The 14,313-nt window shown below is 49.1% G+C and overlaps 1 protein-coding gene across 2 annotated transcripts in view; it reads left to right on the top strand.

The window, feature by feature from the left end:
• The window catches only part of LOC116517449 (nodal modulator 1-like), a 55,201-nt gene that overhangs the window by 24,687 nt on the left and 16,201 nt on the right, over positions 1-14,313 (top strand). For both annotated transcript variants that reach the window (XM_032230380.1, XM_032230381.1), the window contains exons 15-21: positions 547-678; positions 2,539-2,675; positions 3,551-3,638; positions 5,071-5,134; positions 5,847-5,942; positions 7,440-7,649; positions 8,715-8,797. In XM_032230380.1, coding sequence (XP_032086271.1) covers positions 547-678; positions 2,539-2,675; positions 3,551-3,638; positions 5,071-5,134; positions 5,847-5,942; positions 7,440-7,649; positions 8,715-8,797 — 810 coding nt within the window. The remainder of the gene's footprint in view (positions 1-546; positions 679-2,538; positions 2,676-3,550; positions 3,639-5,070; positions 5,135-5,846; positions 5,943-7,439; positions 7,650-8,714; positions 8,798-14,313) is intronic.

Genomic DNA, 14,313 nt, shown 5'->3' with positions numbered 1-14,313 from the left:
CATTGAATACACCGCTAGTTTACTGTTTTTCTTTGAAATAAATATTCAAAAACATTATTGGTATCTATTTTTATTTTTGAAATTTACCGGTAGCTGCTGCATTTCCCACCCTAGGCTTATACTCGAGTCAATAACTTTTCCAGTTTTTTGTGGTAAAATTAGGTGCCTCGGCTTATATTCGGGTCGGCCTATACTCGAGTATATACGGTACTTCTATTCATGTTTCTATTCTATTCAATTCTACACTTAATTCTATTCTACTCTACTCTACTCTACTCTACTCCTATTCCTATCCCTTCTCTACTCTGTTCCTATTCTACACTACTCTACTCTTCTCTACTCTTATTCTATTCTACTCTACTCCTATTCCTATTCCTATCTGGGCTTCTGTTGCATTGGGCAGTTCACTATCTTGGTGTTCACCTTCTGATGGTCTGAGAAGTTGGAACCCCAAAATAGCCAGAGGTCCAGAGGAGGTGACTGAATTCACCTAGCCCACTGTTGCGTGGTTCATCTGTTCTCATTCCTCGTTTCTCTTTCCCTCAGATGGTTGTGGGGAATTGATGGTGATACTTCAGTCCATCCTTCGGCCAGGAGAAAAACGAAGCCTCCAACTTGCAGCCAAGTCAACCTCCTTGGCTTTTACCTTTGAAAATGTCCTGCCGGGCAAGTACAAAAGTAAGAATCTACTACATCTTTTTAGCACTTCTATCAGACGCCTTTTCTGCTCATTTCCATCTTGAGGTTTGGCTGAGGACCAGTTTGGTATAGCAGTACAGCTTCTCTCTGTTGCTCATTAAAGCAGCTGCATCATTTGGCAGGTTGCTATTTGAGTGCGAAAAACATGCCTGTGAATAGAAAGCAGTTGCCTTATGAATATATCAATTTTAAATAAATAACAATTGGGCTCATATGGCCGGAGATGGCACAGTGCTTAGAGTGCAGTACTACAGTCTAACTCTGCCCGTATACCAGGAGTTCGATTCTCAACAGGCTCAAGGTTGACTCAGCCTTCCTTCCTTCCTTCCTTCCTTCCTTCCTTCCTTCCTTCCTTCCTTCCTTCCTTCCTTCGTACACAGTAGTTAGATTGCAGTATTGCAGGCTAATTCTGCCAACTGCCAGCAGTTCAAATCTCACCAGGCTCAAGGTTGACTCAGCCTTCCTTCCTTCCTTCCTTCCTTCCTTCCTTCCTTCCTGCCTGCCTGCCTGCCTGCCTGCCTGCCTGCCTGCCTGCCTGCACAGTAGTTAGAATGCAGTATTGCAGACTAATTCTGCCAACTGCCAGCAGTTCAAATCTCACCAGGCTCAAGGTTGACTCAGCCTTCCAACCTTCCGAGGTGGATGAAAATGAGAACCCAGATTGTTTGGGGGCAAGAGGCCGACTCTGTAAACCTCTTAGAGAGGGCTGGGAAAGGACTGTGAAGCGGTGTATAAGTCTAAGTGTTATTGCTATACAGCAGTGTTTCTCAACCTTGGCGACTTTAAGTCCTGTGGACGTCAACTCCCAGAATCCCCCAGGCAGCTGGCTGGGGGATTCTGGGAGTTGACGTCCACAGGACTTAAAGTCGCCAAGGTTGAGAAACACTGCTATACAGGTAGTCCTCAACTTACAACAGATCGTTTCAATGACCGCTTTTTATCCTTATGTTGCACTACTTCCATGGGTCAATGGAGAAATCTGATTCACTTAACAACCTTGCTGCTAATTTAACAGCTGCAGCGATTCACTTAACAAAATGTGGCAAGGAAAGTCCTAAAATGGGGGCCAAACTCACTTAACATATCTCAGTAACATAACATTTTGGACTCAGGTGTGGCCGTAAGTTGAGGACCACCCATGCGAGCTGTGTAGACTCTGTCTTGAAGCATGCAGAGCCCCAAATATATGACCAGCTTTTTTTCAGCATTACTCGGTTTAAAGTGGCTGATCTTTGGATGTGCATGCTTAGGCAGTGTTGGTTACCGTATTTTCCAGAGTATAAGATGCACCTTTTTCCTCCAGAAAAGACGGTGAGAATCTGGGTGCATCTTGTACACCGAATACAGCATTTTTGGCCTACCGAAACCCCGCCCCCTTTGCAAAAATGGACGTGCAGAGGGTTTGGGAGGCCTGCAAAGTGTTCCTGGGGTTTGTTGTTTTTGTTTTTGCCCCTCGCAGCCCCCAGGAGCACTCTACAAGCCTCCCAAAGCCTCTACATACTCTTCCCCCCCAAAAAACCCCGCCCTGTTTTTGCAAAAAAACAGGCCGTTTTTTGCTTGTTTCCCACCCACCCCCAGCCCCCAAGAGCACTCTACAAGACTCCCAAAGCTCTGCATGCCCCTCCCCTCCTTTTTTTGTTGCAAAAAGCGAGGCATGCAGAGGGTTTGGGAAGCCTGCAGAGTGAAAAACCTTTTTTAAAAAAAATTGCCTCTTCAAAATCATGGTGCGTCTTATACTCCAGTGCATCTTATAGTCCGAAAAATACAGTACTTAGAAACCAAGCTGGTTAGTGAGGCTTCTATCTTTCCACGATCCAATTTTTTTTTCTTAATTTCAAGTGAGCATCATCCAAGAAGACTGGTGTTGGAAGAATAAGTCCTTGGAGATAGAAGTTGTGGAGGAGGATGTATCGGGCATCGAATTCCGCCAGACGGGTTATATGCTGCGATGTTCTCTTTCCCATGCCATCACTTTGGTACGTAACCAAATCAAATCCATGGAACGTATGTAACCGTTCATGAACCTTGGGGGTGCAGTGGTTAGAGCGCAGTACTGCAGGCTTCTTCTTACGAACCTCTACTTACAAACAGTTTAGAATAGAATAGAATAGCAGAGTTGGAAGGGACCTTGGAGGTCTTCTAGTCCAACCCCCTACCCAGGTTGGAAACCCTACACCGCTTCAGACAAATGGTTATCCAATGTTTTCTTAAAGAGTTCCAATGTTGGGGCATTCACAACTTCTGGAGGCAAGCTGTTCCACTGATTAATTGTTCTAACTGTCTGGAAATTTCTCCTCAGTTCTAAGTTGCTTCTCCTCGATTAGTTTCCATCCATTGCATCTTGTCCTGCCTTCAGGTGCTTTGGAGAATAGTTTGACGTCCTCTTCTTTGTGGCCGCCCCTGGGATATTGGAAGACTGCTAGTTTGTTTAGTGGCTTTTCAAAGTTACGATGGAACTTTGGCTTACAACCATTTTTCACACTTAACGACCACTGCAGCATTCCCCGTGGTCATGTGATCAAAATTCAGATACTTAGCAAATCGTGACTCATGATGATTGTGGAGTCCCGGGACCATGTGATCTCCTGACCAGCAAAGTCACATTTGGGAAGCCAAATTCATTTTAAAAAACCACGTAACTAACTTAACGACTTTCAACGATTCGCTGAGCCTCTGTGGCAGGAAAGGTCATAAATAGGGGCACAGTTCGCTTAATACATGTTTCATTTAGCGACAGGAATTTGGGGCTCGATTGTAAGTCAAGGACTGCCTGTACACAAATGTCTTCTGGCTTAGGCGTTCAGCTTATTTCTTCTCTCCATCTTTTGACCGGGATTTTAATGCTCTTTAGGAATTCTACCAAGATGGAAACGGACTGGAAAATGTTGGTGTTTACAACCTATCCAAAGGTGTGAACAGGTTCTGCCTCTCCAAGCCAGGTAGGAATTCTTAAGGGGACAAGTTGAAAACAAAAGAAGTTTTCTTGCAGCACATTTGGGAGATAAAGAAGATATTTTTGGAGATAAAATATGTCAAGTCAGACGGTCATAAAAATGAAAGGCACACCTTTTATACTCCTAAAGCACAGTTTGGTTTGTGATATTTTGACTGTGTGTGTGTGTGTGTGTGTGTAATGTGAGAGCTGGCCATTTCTGATTAATTCAGTAGATATTCTGGTTTGGGAGCTGCCCGAACCAGATCAGAGAAAAAGTGAGTTGATCCATACGTTGTTGAAGTTGACTTGATGACTTCTGTTTAAGACAAGGGTTGGCAACTTGCAGCTCTGGAGCTGCATGTGGCTCTTTCATCCCTCTGCTGTGGCTCCCTGTTGCCGGTCAGCTCCACAATTGATAGGGCTTTTGGTTAAGACAGGTAGAGGAAAAAGGACACTGAGCTAGGAGGAGACTCTATGGTGTGGGGAATCGGACATCTGGACGGCTCCAGAATTGAATGGAGGGCTTCCAATTAGGACCTTTGTGGCTCTTCGAGTGTTTAAGGTTACTGACCCCTGGTTTAAGATGACAGTTGGGTAGAAAGGAGTTGAGGTCAAGAAGAAAAGGCAGAAGACCTTCTGTTTTTCTTAACCCCAAAGAAATAGGGGTGTAGGTTTTTGGGCAAACTTGGATTGGAGTAATTATCGTTTGATGCAATATCTGGATGAACAAGTCACATTTAATAATCAGAACACAGCAGAAGAACCTGTGGGTTGAAATAGTTTGGAAATAGTGGTGAACCACTTGGCTTCTTTTCAAAACCGAATGCTTTCAAATTGGCAATGAACCCGGGGGGGGGGGGAGGGAAGGGGGAAATGGAATGCCAAGAAGGTATGTGGAGGTCGTGGGAGCATGGAAGCCATCAAGGTCACCGCTGCGGGTGCTTGAGAAGGAGATGGACTGCTCCCATAACAAAAGGATGTCTCATTATTGGACAGTGTGCTCACTCAGGGTTGGGGAGAAGGGGAAACTCTTGTTTAACCAGGCGAGGATTTGCGCGGGAAAAACAGAGCTGGTTTTGTTTCTTCAGTACCAAAATGGTGTACCCAATAAAGTTTTAACTTTTGGGAATTCAAACCTCCCGAGAGTGTTTGCTTGTTAGTCGGACAGTTGACCCCGTCTTTGTGTAGCTGACAAAACTCAAGAACCGTGTGGATTTCAGAAACGGTTAAGGTAAAAATATAAACCTTGAAAGCTGGGGGGAAAAAAGTTCTCAGCAGACTTAATAGCATGCCAGTTAAGGCAGAGCCTCTGAAGAATTTCCTTCCCACGGCTTCTACTTGTGCATTTTTAAAAAACTAGTCCAACTCCTTTGCCAGCTTCTCGCGAGCTTCAATGGTTTTGAAATACGAGGCACTGTTTTGTTCATCCTCTCCAGGTGTGTATGAAGTAACACCCCGCTCCTGCCACCGATTTGAACACGAATACTACACCTACGACACGTAAGCATGGTTGATGGGGAAATATTTTGGACGATGTCCATCAGGAGTCCAAAGGAAGCGATTTGAGGGTTGCTTGTGCAGATGTGAGACAATTGCTTCTTTGTGGGTCTCAAAACCTTTCCGGTTGAGAAGGTGGGAGAGGCCAACTTGCCTTGTGGGGAAATGGGCCCTTTGTGATTAGCCATGCTCACCTTAGCCACAATTTTGTGAATAACATAGGTCCACCCAGGCTGACATTTTATGGATAAACTTTGATAAGCTGTATCAGTCTTTTTCCATTTTTTTAGACTTGTGACCCAACGGTAGTGAACTACATTTTCCTTTCTTAATTTCTGTAACCTGTAGGGGTTGTTGTGAACCATTTACCATATTTTTCAGAGTATAAGACGCTCCGAAGTATAAGACGCACCTAGCTTTTGGAGAGAAAAACAAGGGGGGGGGGGGAAATCTGCCTCCCAGCAATTTGCCTCATTTGCAGCAAACAGCAAATATCACTTTCCATTTCAGTTTAAGCACGGCTTCCCAATGATCAGCTGTTTCAGGCTGCAGGGTGTGTCTTATACTCCGAAAAATACGGTAGGCTGCAGAAGTTTCAAAAGGTTTCCTGACAATAAGGTCATTTGGGCTTCTTGTATCCAAAGTGTGATGGGAGCCAACGCTTGAGAGTACGTTTTTCTTCTAATTCCACTTTTTGGTTGGGTTGTTGATGCAGGTCTGCTCCAAGTATCTTGACCTTGACTGCAATTCGTCACCACGTGCTTGGAACAATTACCACGGACAAACTGATGGATGTGATGGTGACCATTCGGTAAGAGTCTGATGGCCTTCAGGAGGCTGTCCTTGAAATGTGTTTCATCTTTGGTCCAGCATTGGTGGTTCTTGAATAGACCAGGATGGAGGAACTGAGATATATTCTGGCATCTTTTATCTCTCCTAGATTTCAAGTCCTCTATTTTCTTCTTCATTTCATAGAAGTTAGTAGAACCTTAGGAATGACAGATGTTCTCCAAATGTTGCTGAACAGCGTGGTCCATAATGATAGGCTCTGGGGAATGTGTTGCAGCAATATTTGAAATATTACTGTTCTGACCTAGGCTTCTTGAGAAAGCATAAATCACAATCTTAGTCTTCAAAACCTTCTTTTATTTATACGGCTGTGAATTATGGTCATTCACAGTCCACAAGGCTTCACAAACAGTCTGTGAAGTTTCCGGCAGATGTCTTCTCGAATTGCCACAGTCTTACAGGGGGAATGTTAATAAACACCCTCCTTATCTCCCTGGGAATGCTGCCAGAGACCTAATTGCCAAATGCAGAGCAAGGCCAAACTTAGCACAGAGTCAAACAGAACGTCTCAAAGCTTGAACCGACCAGATGAACTAATTGCTTCTTGGAAAAGTTCACATTCCGTTTGCTCCTCTTTTATGTCTTATGCGAGGGGACAATCATCTCCAAGCCTTACTCCCAAGTCGGCCCTGTTTTCTTAATTGTTCTTGCCTTCTGGCAGCTCTGCGCATGCGCACACTGGGAACAGGCTCCCGCTGTTCTTCTGCCTTGCTGACGTCAGGCTCTGGAGGCAGCAAATAACTACCAGATGGCTTTGGCCCCCTCTCTGCCTCCGACACAGAGCCCTCATCCGAGCCTTCCCCAGACTCTGGCACTGGGCCGTGTTCCTCCCTAACCTCCTCACTGTCCGAATCTGCTGCCAGCTCTGCTGCCCGCTGGCGGGCCACAACAATAACTTGTATGTCTGACTCTGAAGGCAGCTGATAACTGGCATACGGCCCTGGCCCCCTCTCTGCTTCTGACACAGAGCCCTCATCAGAGCCTTCCCCAGACTCCAGGACTGGCCCATGTTCCTTCCCAGCCTCCTCACTGTCCGAATCTGCTGCCAGCTCTGCTGGCGGGCCACAACAATTACAAAGTCCTTAACTCCTGCCAAAACGTATGTTATATTACAAGTTCCCCTAGTCCAAACTGCCCTATGTTTGATCTGATGGCCATACTAGCCTGGGAGTTCCTTCATTGCAATAATCCAGGGATGGTTCATTTGCTTTGAATGCAGGAATGATGAGTTCTTTAGATAAGGAGTTCAAGTAGTAGAAGACCAGAGGAGGACATTAAATGTGTTGTGGATGCTCTTCCTCGTTGACATGGAGATGGAGGTCTCCTATACGCCTTTTGCGTGCTGGGTTGGGGAACGATGGTTCCCATTTAGTCCTTGATGCATCAGATGAAATAGTTGAGTTGAAGAAGCTGCAGTGGCTTTCACAAGGCAACATTTCCCCCCCCCCCCCTCTCATAGGTCTTCGATTGACAGTGAGCCTGATTTGGTGCTTGGGCCGTTGAAATCCCAACAAGAGCTACGCCAGGAGCAGCAAAGGGCTGAAATAGAAACTCGCCGGCAGGAGAGAGAGAAGAAAGGACCAGATGAAGAAGGCTCTAAGCCACCAGTTCAGGAAATGGTGGAGGAGCTCTTAGGTCCATTCCACTATGATTTTTCCTATTGGGCAAGGTATGTTGACCTTGTGTTGAAGAAAACCCCTTTTGCGTGTTTGTTTCTTTCTATTCTGCCCTTATGATTTTTACAAATGATACATTGAACATGTCCAACAGGATGTCTTTCTCCTATTGTCCCCACAAGGGCAACCGTGTGAGTTGGGCTGAGAGAGAGAGAGAGAGAGTGATTGGCCTCAACCGGTTTAGGGGTGGGACTAGAACTCACAGTCTCCTGGTGATTGGACCAAAGTCACCCAGCTGGCTTTCATGGCTAAGGTTGGGACTAGAACTCACCGTCTTCTGGTGATTGGACCAAAGTCAACCAGCTGGCTTTCATGGCTAAGGTTGGGACTAGAACTCACAGTCTCCTGGTGATTGGACCAAAGTCACCCAGCTGGCTTTCATGGCTAAGGTTGGGACTAGAACTCACAGTCTCCTGGTGATTGGATCAAAGTCACCCAGCTGGCTTTCATGGCTAAAGTGGGACTAGAACTCCTGGTCTCTTACATTCAGAGCAGTTGAAAGGGGGTTCCTTCAAATTGCCTTGGAATGACAGTTTAGACCAGGGGTTGACAACCTTAAACACTCAGAGCCACAAAGGTCCTATCAGGAACCGCCCCCTCCCCAATTCAATTCTGGAGTCAACCAGAAGTCCAGTTCCCCCACCATAGAGTCTCCTCCTAGCATGGCATCCTTCTTCCTCTGCTGACCAAAAGTCCGGTTCCCCCACCATAGAGTCTCCTCCTAGCATGGCGTCCTTTTTCCTCTACCTGTCCTAACCGGAAGCCCTATCAATTGTGGCGCCAACCAGCAGCAGGGAGCCACAGTAGAGGGTGAAAGAGCCACATGCGGCTCCAGAGCCTCAGATTGCTAACCCCTGGTTTAGACTAAACCAGGTATGAGGCTCCAGATGCAGTTTGCCATTTAAATTTTTGGGACTTTGCAATTTAAAATGTAATAAACTAAACTCATGTTCCACCTAGCTATGAATTTAGGGCCATTAGGAGTTGCACAACAAATCTTTGGAAATTTTGGACTGAATAGTCTTAAGGCCCAACCCTCTTATTGTGTGATTTTGTAGATCTGGAGAGAAAATCACGGTGACCCCATCCTCTAAAGAGCTTCTTTTCTACCCTCCTTCCATTGAAACCGTGGTCAGTGGTGGTAAGTCTTGGCAGTCATTCCGCAGTATTTCCAAGGCATCTCCCAAGTGGGGACAGCAGGGAATCAGGAAAAAAATATAATTCCTTCTGCTAGAAATAAGAAAGAATGATCACTCGTTAAAGTGGAGAGTGTGAGTCCCCCAAACCCAAGAAAGACGAAGAGTTACTGTATTTTTCGAGTATAAGACGCACCAAGATTTTAAAGAGGCAAATTTTTAAAAGAAGTTTTTGCACTCTGCAGACCTCCCCAAAATGGCCCGTTTTTCACAAAAATGGGCCCGTTTTTTATCCAAAAAAAGGGCATGCATGGCCTTTAGGAGGCTTATAGAGTGCTCCTGGGGGCTGGGGGAGGGGCAAAAACAACCAAAAAACGCCCATTTTTTGCTTAGTCTTGCCCTCCCTACCCCCAGGAGCATCCTGGAAGCCGCCTAAAGGCCATTTTTGCAAAGGGGTTGGGGTTTCGGGTGGCTAAAAATGCTGTATTCAGTGTATAAGACGCACCCAGATTCTCACCCGCTTTTTTGAGGGGAAAGTGTGTCTTATACTCCAAAAAATATGGTACTTCTAAGCAGCTTCCTTGATTGTTCCTCAACCAACAGACAGATTCTTGCCAAACTGAAGCAGATTATTTGCACCTTTAAAGATATACTCCAGAGAACTCCCAAACAGTCTTAAGTCCAACCCTTCTTGAATTCCACTCTTGCCTGGCACCAATTTAGTGCTGACCATTAGTTGACTAGATTCTTGTATATACAGTAGTGGCCAAAATTGTGGAAACCGCAATTCTGATCTAGAACTACTGTAATTCTCCTGTGTGCTGCTTCGGGAATCCAATCATGGGTTAACTTAGCCTTCTAGCCTTGAGACTGAGTATGCAAATTTCAAAGTCACGCCTCCTCTGACTGGACTTCCGTTTCCTTTCAGTTCTATTACTCAGTCCAAAGCCTACGAGACTTATTTTCAACTCTCTCTTGATTAATTGCTAATTTTTCAAGGTTAATGCTGGATTTACTTGGTTTCCACTGTGGATTTCTTGCTGGATTGGAGGTAAGGCGGCAGATTTCTGCCAGCCGATTCCTCCCTCGCTATTTCCCTTGAAGGGATATCGGATTGCTACAGCTGGAGTGGGGCGTTCTCCGCCTGCCCTCCCTTAACTTCAGCGCGCAAGGAAGCTGAGTCTCCCAGCGCTGCCCTCCACGCCGGATAGCACCCGCCTGCGAGCGCGGTCAGATCCGAGCCTGTGGCTTGTCGGAGCGGGTCTTCCCCTCCTCCCCGCCTCCCTCCTTTGTGCCCTCGCTGGAGCGGCTGCCGGAGGATTACATGGATCGGCTGTTTGGGAATTTCCCCTGCGGTTTCTTTAAATTTCGCGCCTTTGATGCCGGTTGCCTTATTTGGAAGCGTTTTTCACGCATGCGCAGTAATGCCTGGGATGAGAAGGCAGAATTTCTCCGCGCGCTTGAGTTTGCGCACTGCTTTCCGCCCCTCCCTTTTCCCTCACTCGAGTTTGCTGACTCAGGAAGGAGGTCGCTTCTCTTGGTCTCTGCTTCCACGTGGCGTTCTTGGCGAGTGCTTTCAATTGCATTCCTTTGTTTCGCTGATTGAGCTCTTTCAGATTCATATCATGGCTGATCAATCGGTAGTGCAAGGTACGGTCGGGCCAGTTTCTGAGCCCCGCTCCCCTGGCGAGGGGGGGGCCAGCCCTGGGCCTAGTAGGGCCGCGACCAGGGCCTCTACTAGCAGGCCTCGAGCCTCATCTACTGTTCGGGATAAGTCGCACAAGCGCAAAGACAAAGCCAAGGTTCCCCCCAAGGCATCTGGGGCTCCCATTTGTTCCCCTCCGGTTCTGGTTCAGCAACCTGTGTCTCCGGTGAGGGTCGTTGAGCAGGGTTGGTCCCCTGATATTCAGCTTCCCCAGGGCCCTATTCCTGAGGTAGGGGTTTTCGGGCCTCGATCCCCCCCAATTATTTCGGAGGCTAGTGGGGCTTCTCTTCGTTCACCTCCACGCGCTGGGCCTTCTGCCACGTTCACCCCCACAGCGGCAGGCCTCAGGCCTCTGGAGGGCCAGGATTTGGGCCTTCCTGCTGATTTTTACAGCATGATCTCAGAGGCTATTTCCAGAGGGGTGGATGCGGAATTAGCGCGTAGATCCCAGGTCTCCAGGCCTACTCTGGCCTACTCAGGCCTGGCTCCCCAAGCAGTACAAGGGGATTCTTCCATTCTGCAAACTGATCCTCCTTCCCCTTTACACTCTGTGTTTAGCGCACAATCTCCCTTAGTGGAGGAAGGTGAAATCCAGGATAGGGAACTCTCTGGTGACGAGGGCTTTCCTGTGGACCAGCCTCCGGCCCCTGGGCTCTTCAGACACACTCTTTTCAAATCCCTGCTGTACAAGGCCAAGACTACCGCCCACATGGGGGAGGCAATTTCTGCAGAAAGTGCTGCTGTGGGCCTGGATGCCACCGAGCGGCTCTTTGCTGAGCAGGTGGCTCTGCAAGATTTTATTCCATCCCCTAAGCTTTTCCTTGATTTAATCCAAAAGCAGTGGGATGAGCCGACCGCAGTTAAGCCCCCTGGGTCTGGTGATAGGAAGCTTTTCACATCTTCTCCAGAGTTGGAGACTCTCCTCCAGTTTCCCACAGTGGATGCTCCCATTGCTGCTCTTGCTTCACCGGCGTTAATTCCTTCTGAAATTTTGGAAGGATTGAAGGCCGAGGACCGCAAGGCCGAATCGGTCATTCGCAAAACTCATCAGGCAGCAGCGTGGGCCTTGCGCTCAGCTACTGCAGCTTCTTTCTTTAATAGGACTTCCTTAGTTTGGCTGAGACAACTACAGGAAAGGCTGGACCCGGAGGAACTGCGCCTCCATCAGGATGTCACCAAGCTGATAGCGGCCCTAGAGTTTTCTGCTGATGCCACCCTTAGCGCGGCAAAATTTGCATCCCGAGCTGTGGTTTCCAATGTGGCTTCTCGCCGTTTGCTCTGGCTCCGCCACTGGCAAGCTGATATCAAATCTAAGTGGCGTCTAGCATCCACGCCCTTTAAGGGCGGGGCCTTGTTTGGTTCAGTGCTGGATCCCATTCTCATTGAGACTCGGGACAAACGTAAGGTGCTTTCCTCCACAAGTGCCCGTGTGACCAGAAGACCACAGCCTTATAGTAGACGGCAGCCCTTTCGGTCTGGGGACTCGGGGTTTACTTCCGCCCCCTATGTCCCCAGCTATACCAGGGGGTTCTCCCAGGCACAGGATCGTGGCCAGGACCGAGCTGGGGCCAGAGACAGGGGGCGCCAGCAGAGTCAGGCGCAGAGTAGACGGTCATTCCGAGGAGCGGGCAACCGATCCTTTCGCAGATACCGCTGACTCGCAGGAGGTAGGGCCCATAGGAGGACGTCTCTTGGCCTTCGCCCACCAATGGGCGGAGCTCACGTCAGACGCCTGGGCCCTTCAAGTAGTGAGTTTGGGTCTCACGCTAGAATTTCTATCCATCCCCCCGAGAAGGTTCATCAGGTGCCCTGTGCCCAGGTGCCCGTCAAAGCGGCGCCTTATGGACACCGAGATATTTCATCTTCTCACCATCAGGGCCATAGAACAAGTTCCCAAAGGGCAGGGAGGCCTAGGGTTTTATTCCATCTTGTTCCTAGTACCAAAGAACTCCGGGGGATGGAGGGCAATCCTAGATTTGAAACAGCTCAATCAGTATATCAAATACCAAAAATTCAAAATGCACTCTCTAAAGAGCATATTGGCTTCCATCCGCCAAGGCGACATGATGACTTCCATAGACATCAAAGAAGCGTACCTCCATGTGCCCATTCATCCGGCACATCGGAAGTTCCTGCGGTTTCACTTCAACGGCCGTCATTATCAATACCGGGCCTTGCCATTCGGCCTCTCCTCGGCCCCGCGCACGTTCACCAAACTTCTGGCAGTATTGGCAGCCTCTCTTCGTTCAATTCCAATACGCATCAATTGTTATTTGGACGACGTGTTGGTGCTGTCGTCCTCTCGAGATCAGGCCCTCCGAGACCTACAGGTCACGATGGACGCATTGCGAAACCATGGATTTGTCCTCAATCTGCCCAAGAGCCATCTGCGCCCAACCACGTCCCTCCTTCATCTGGGAACCACCATCAACTCGATGTCGTGCGAGGTTTTCCTGTCCCCGGAAAGGAGGCAGAGCATATACCACCTGGCGCATCATGTGCTATCTCATCGCCGAGTACCGCTTCTGTCGCTGTCCAAACTGCTAGGGAAGATGATCTCCTGCATCGGCGCGGTGCCCTGGGCCAGGTTCCATGCGCGTCCTCTCCAGTGGTTCCTGCTGCCCTTCCAAAGAGCGCATACCAGTCACTCCCAAATCAAGGTGCAGCTCCCGGGCAAGGCCAGGCGGTCCCTGCATTGGTGGATGTCATCCAGGCTCCTCCGGGGATGTCCATTCAAGGAGCCGGACTGCGTTCAAGTTACAACGGACGCCAGCTTATTCGGATGGGGGGCCCATGCCCTGGACAGGGTGGCCCAAGGTCGATGGTCGGATCAGGAGCTGGCGAACAGCATAAACTGGCTGGAGTTGCGGGCCATCCGTCTGGCTCTCCTGGAGTTTCGGGACATTGTATCTCATCGCCATGTGTTAATCTTGACCGACAATGTGGCCTCCAAGGCTCACATCAACCGCCAAGGGGGAACGCAGTCCAGAGCTCTGATGCTGGAAACGGAAAGGTTGTTCCATTGGGCGGAGCCCAGACTCTCATCGATTCGGGCGGAGCACATCTCGGGCGAAGCCAACACTCAGGCGGACTGGCTGAGCAGAGCGACTGTGGATCAGGGGGAGTGGCAGCTCCACCCCATTCTCTTCCAGGAACTCTCTCGCCGCTTCGGCCTGCCCGAGGTGGATCTGTTCGCTCATCCGCACAACGCACAACTTCCCCGGTTTTACTCCCGATACCAGACTCCGGGGGCGGAGGGAGTAGACGCTCTACGCAGCCGTTGGCCGGCCGGCCTTCTTTATGCCTTTCCTCCTCTCCCGATCCTTCCGTCGGTCATTCAGAAGATCTTGGCAGAACAGGCGGAAGTGCTGCTGGTCGCTCCAATGTGGCCCAGACGTCCCTGGTACGCAGACCTCGTCCATCTGTCCGTTTTGCGTCCTTGGAGGATTCCGGACGACAAGATTCAGCTCCACCAAGGGGCTCTCCGGCACCCGGGCCCTCAGCTGTTGCAGTTAGCCGTGTGGCACGTGAGCGGGAGATGCTAGCGGCCCTCCACTATTCGGACGAAGTCATTTCTACAATTCAAGCGGCCCGTCACCCGTCGACTACCCGTATTTACGAGGCTACCTGGCAGGCCTTCTGCCGGTGGTGCCGGCGCACCGGGGTCGATCCCATCAAGGCCTCGGTGCCCCAAGTTCTGGATTTTTTGCAGTCCGGCCTCAACAAGGGGTTGGCACCAAACACGCTTCGCCGTCAGGTCACAGCCTTGTCGACGGTGGTCGGGGGTGGCCAAGGCTGCTCCTTATCTCAGCACTC

This window comes from Thamnophis elegans, chromosome 14 (genome assembly GCF_009769535.1).
Source record: "Thamnophis elegans isolate rThaEle1 chromosome 14, rThaEle1.pri, whole genome shotgun sequence".
Lineage (NCBI taxonomy): Eukaryota > Metazoa > Chordata > Lepidosauria > Squamata > Colubridae > Thamnophis > Thamnophis elegans.
Note: the sequence above shows the minus strand (reverse complement) of the source record. Positions and strands in the feature narration are given on the sequence as shown.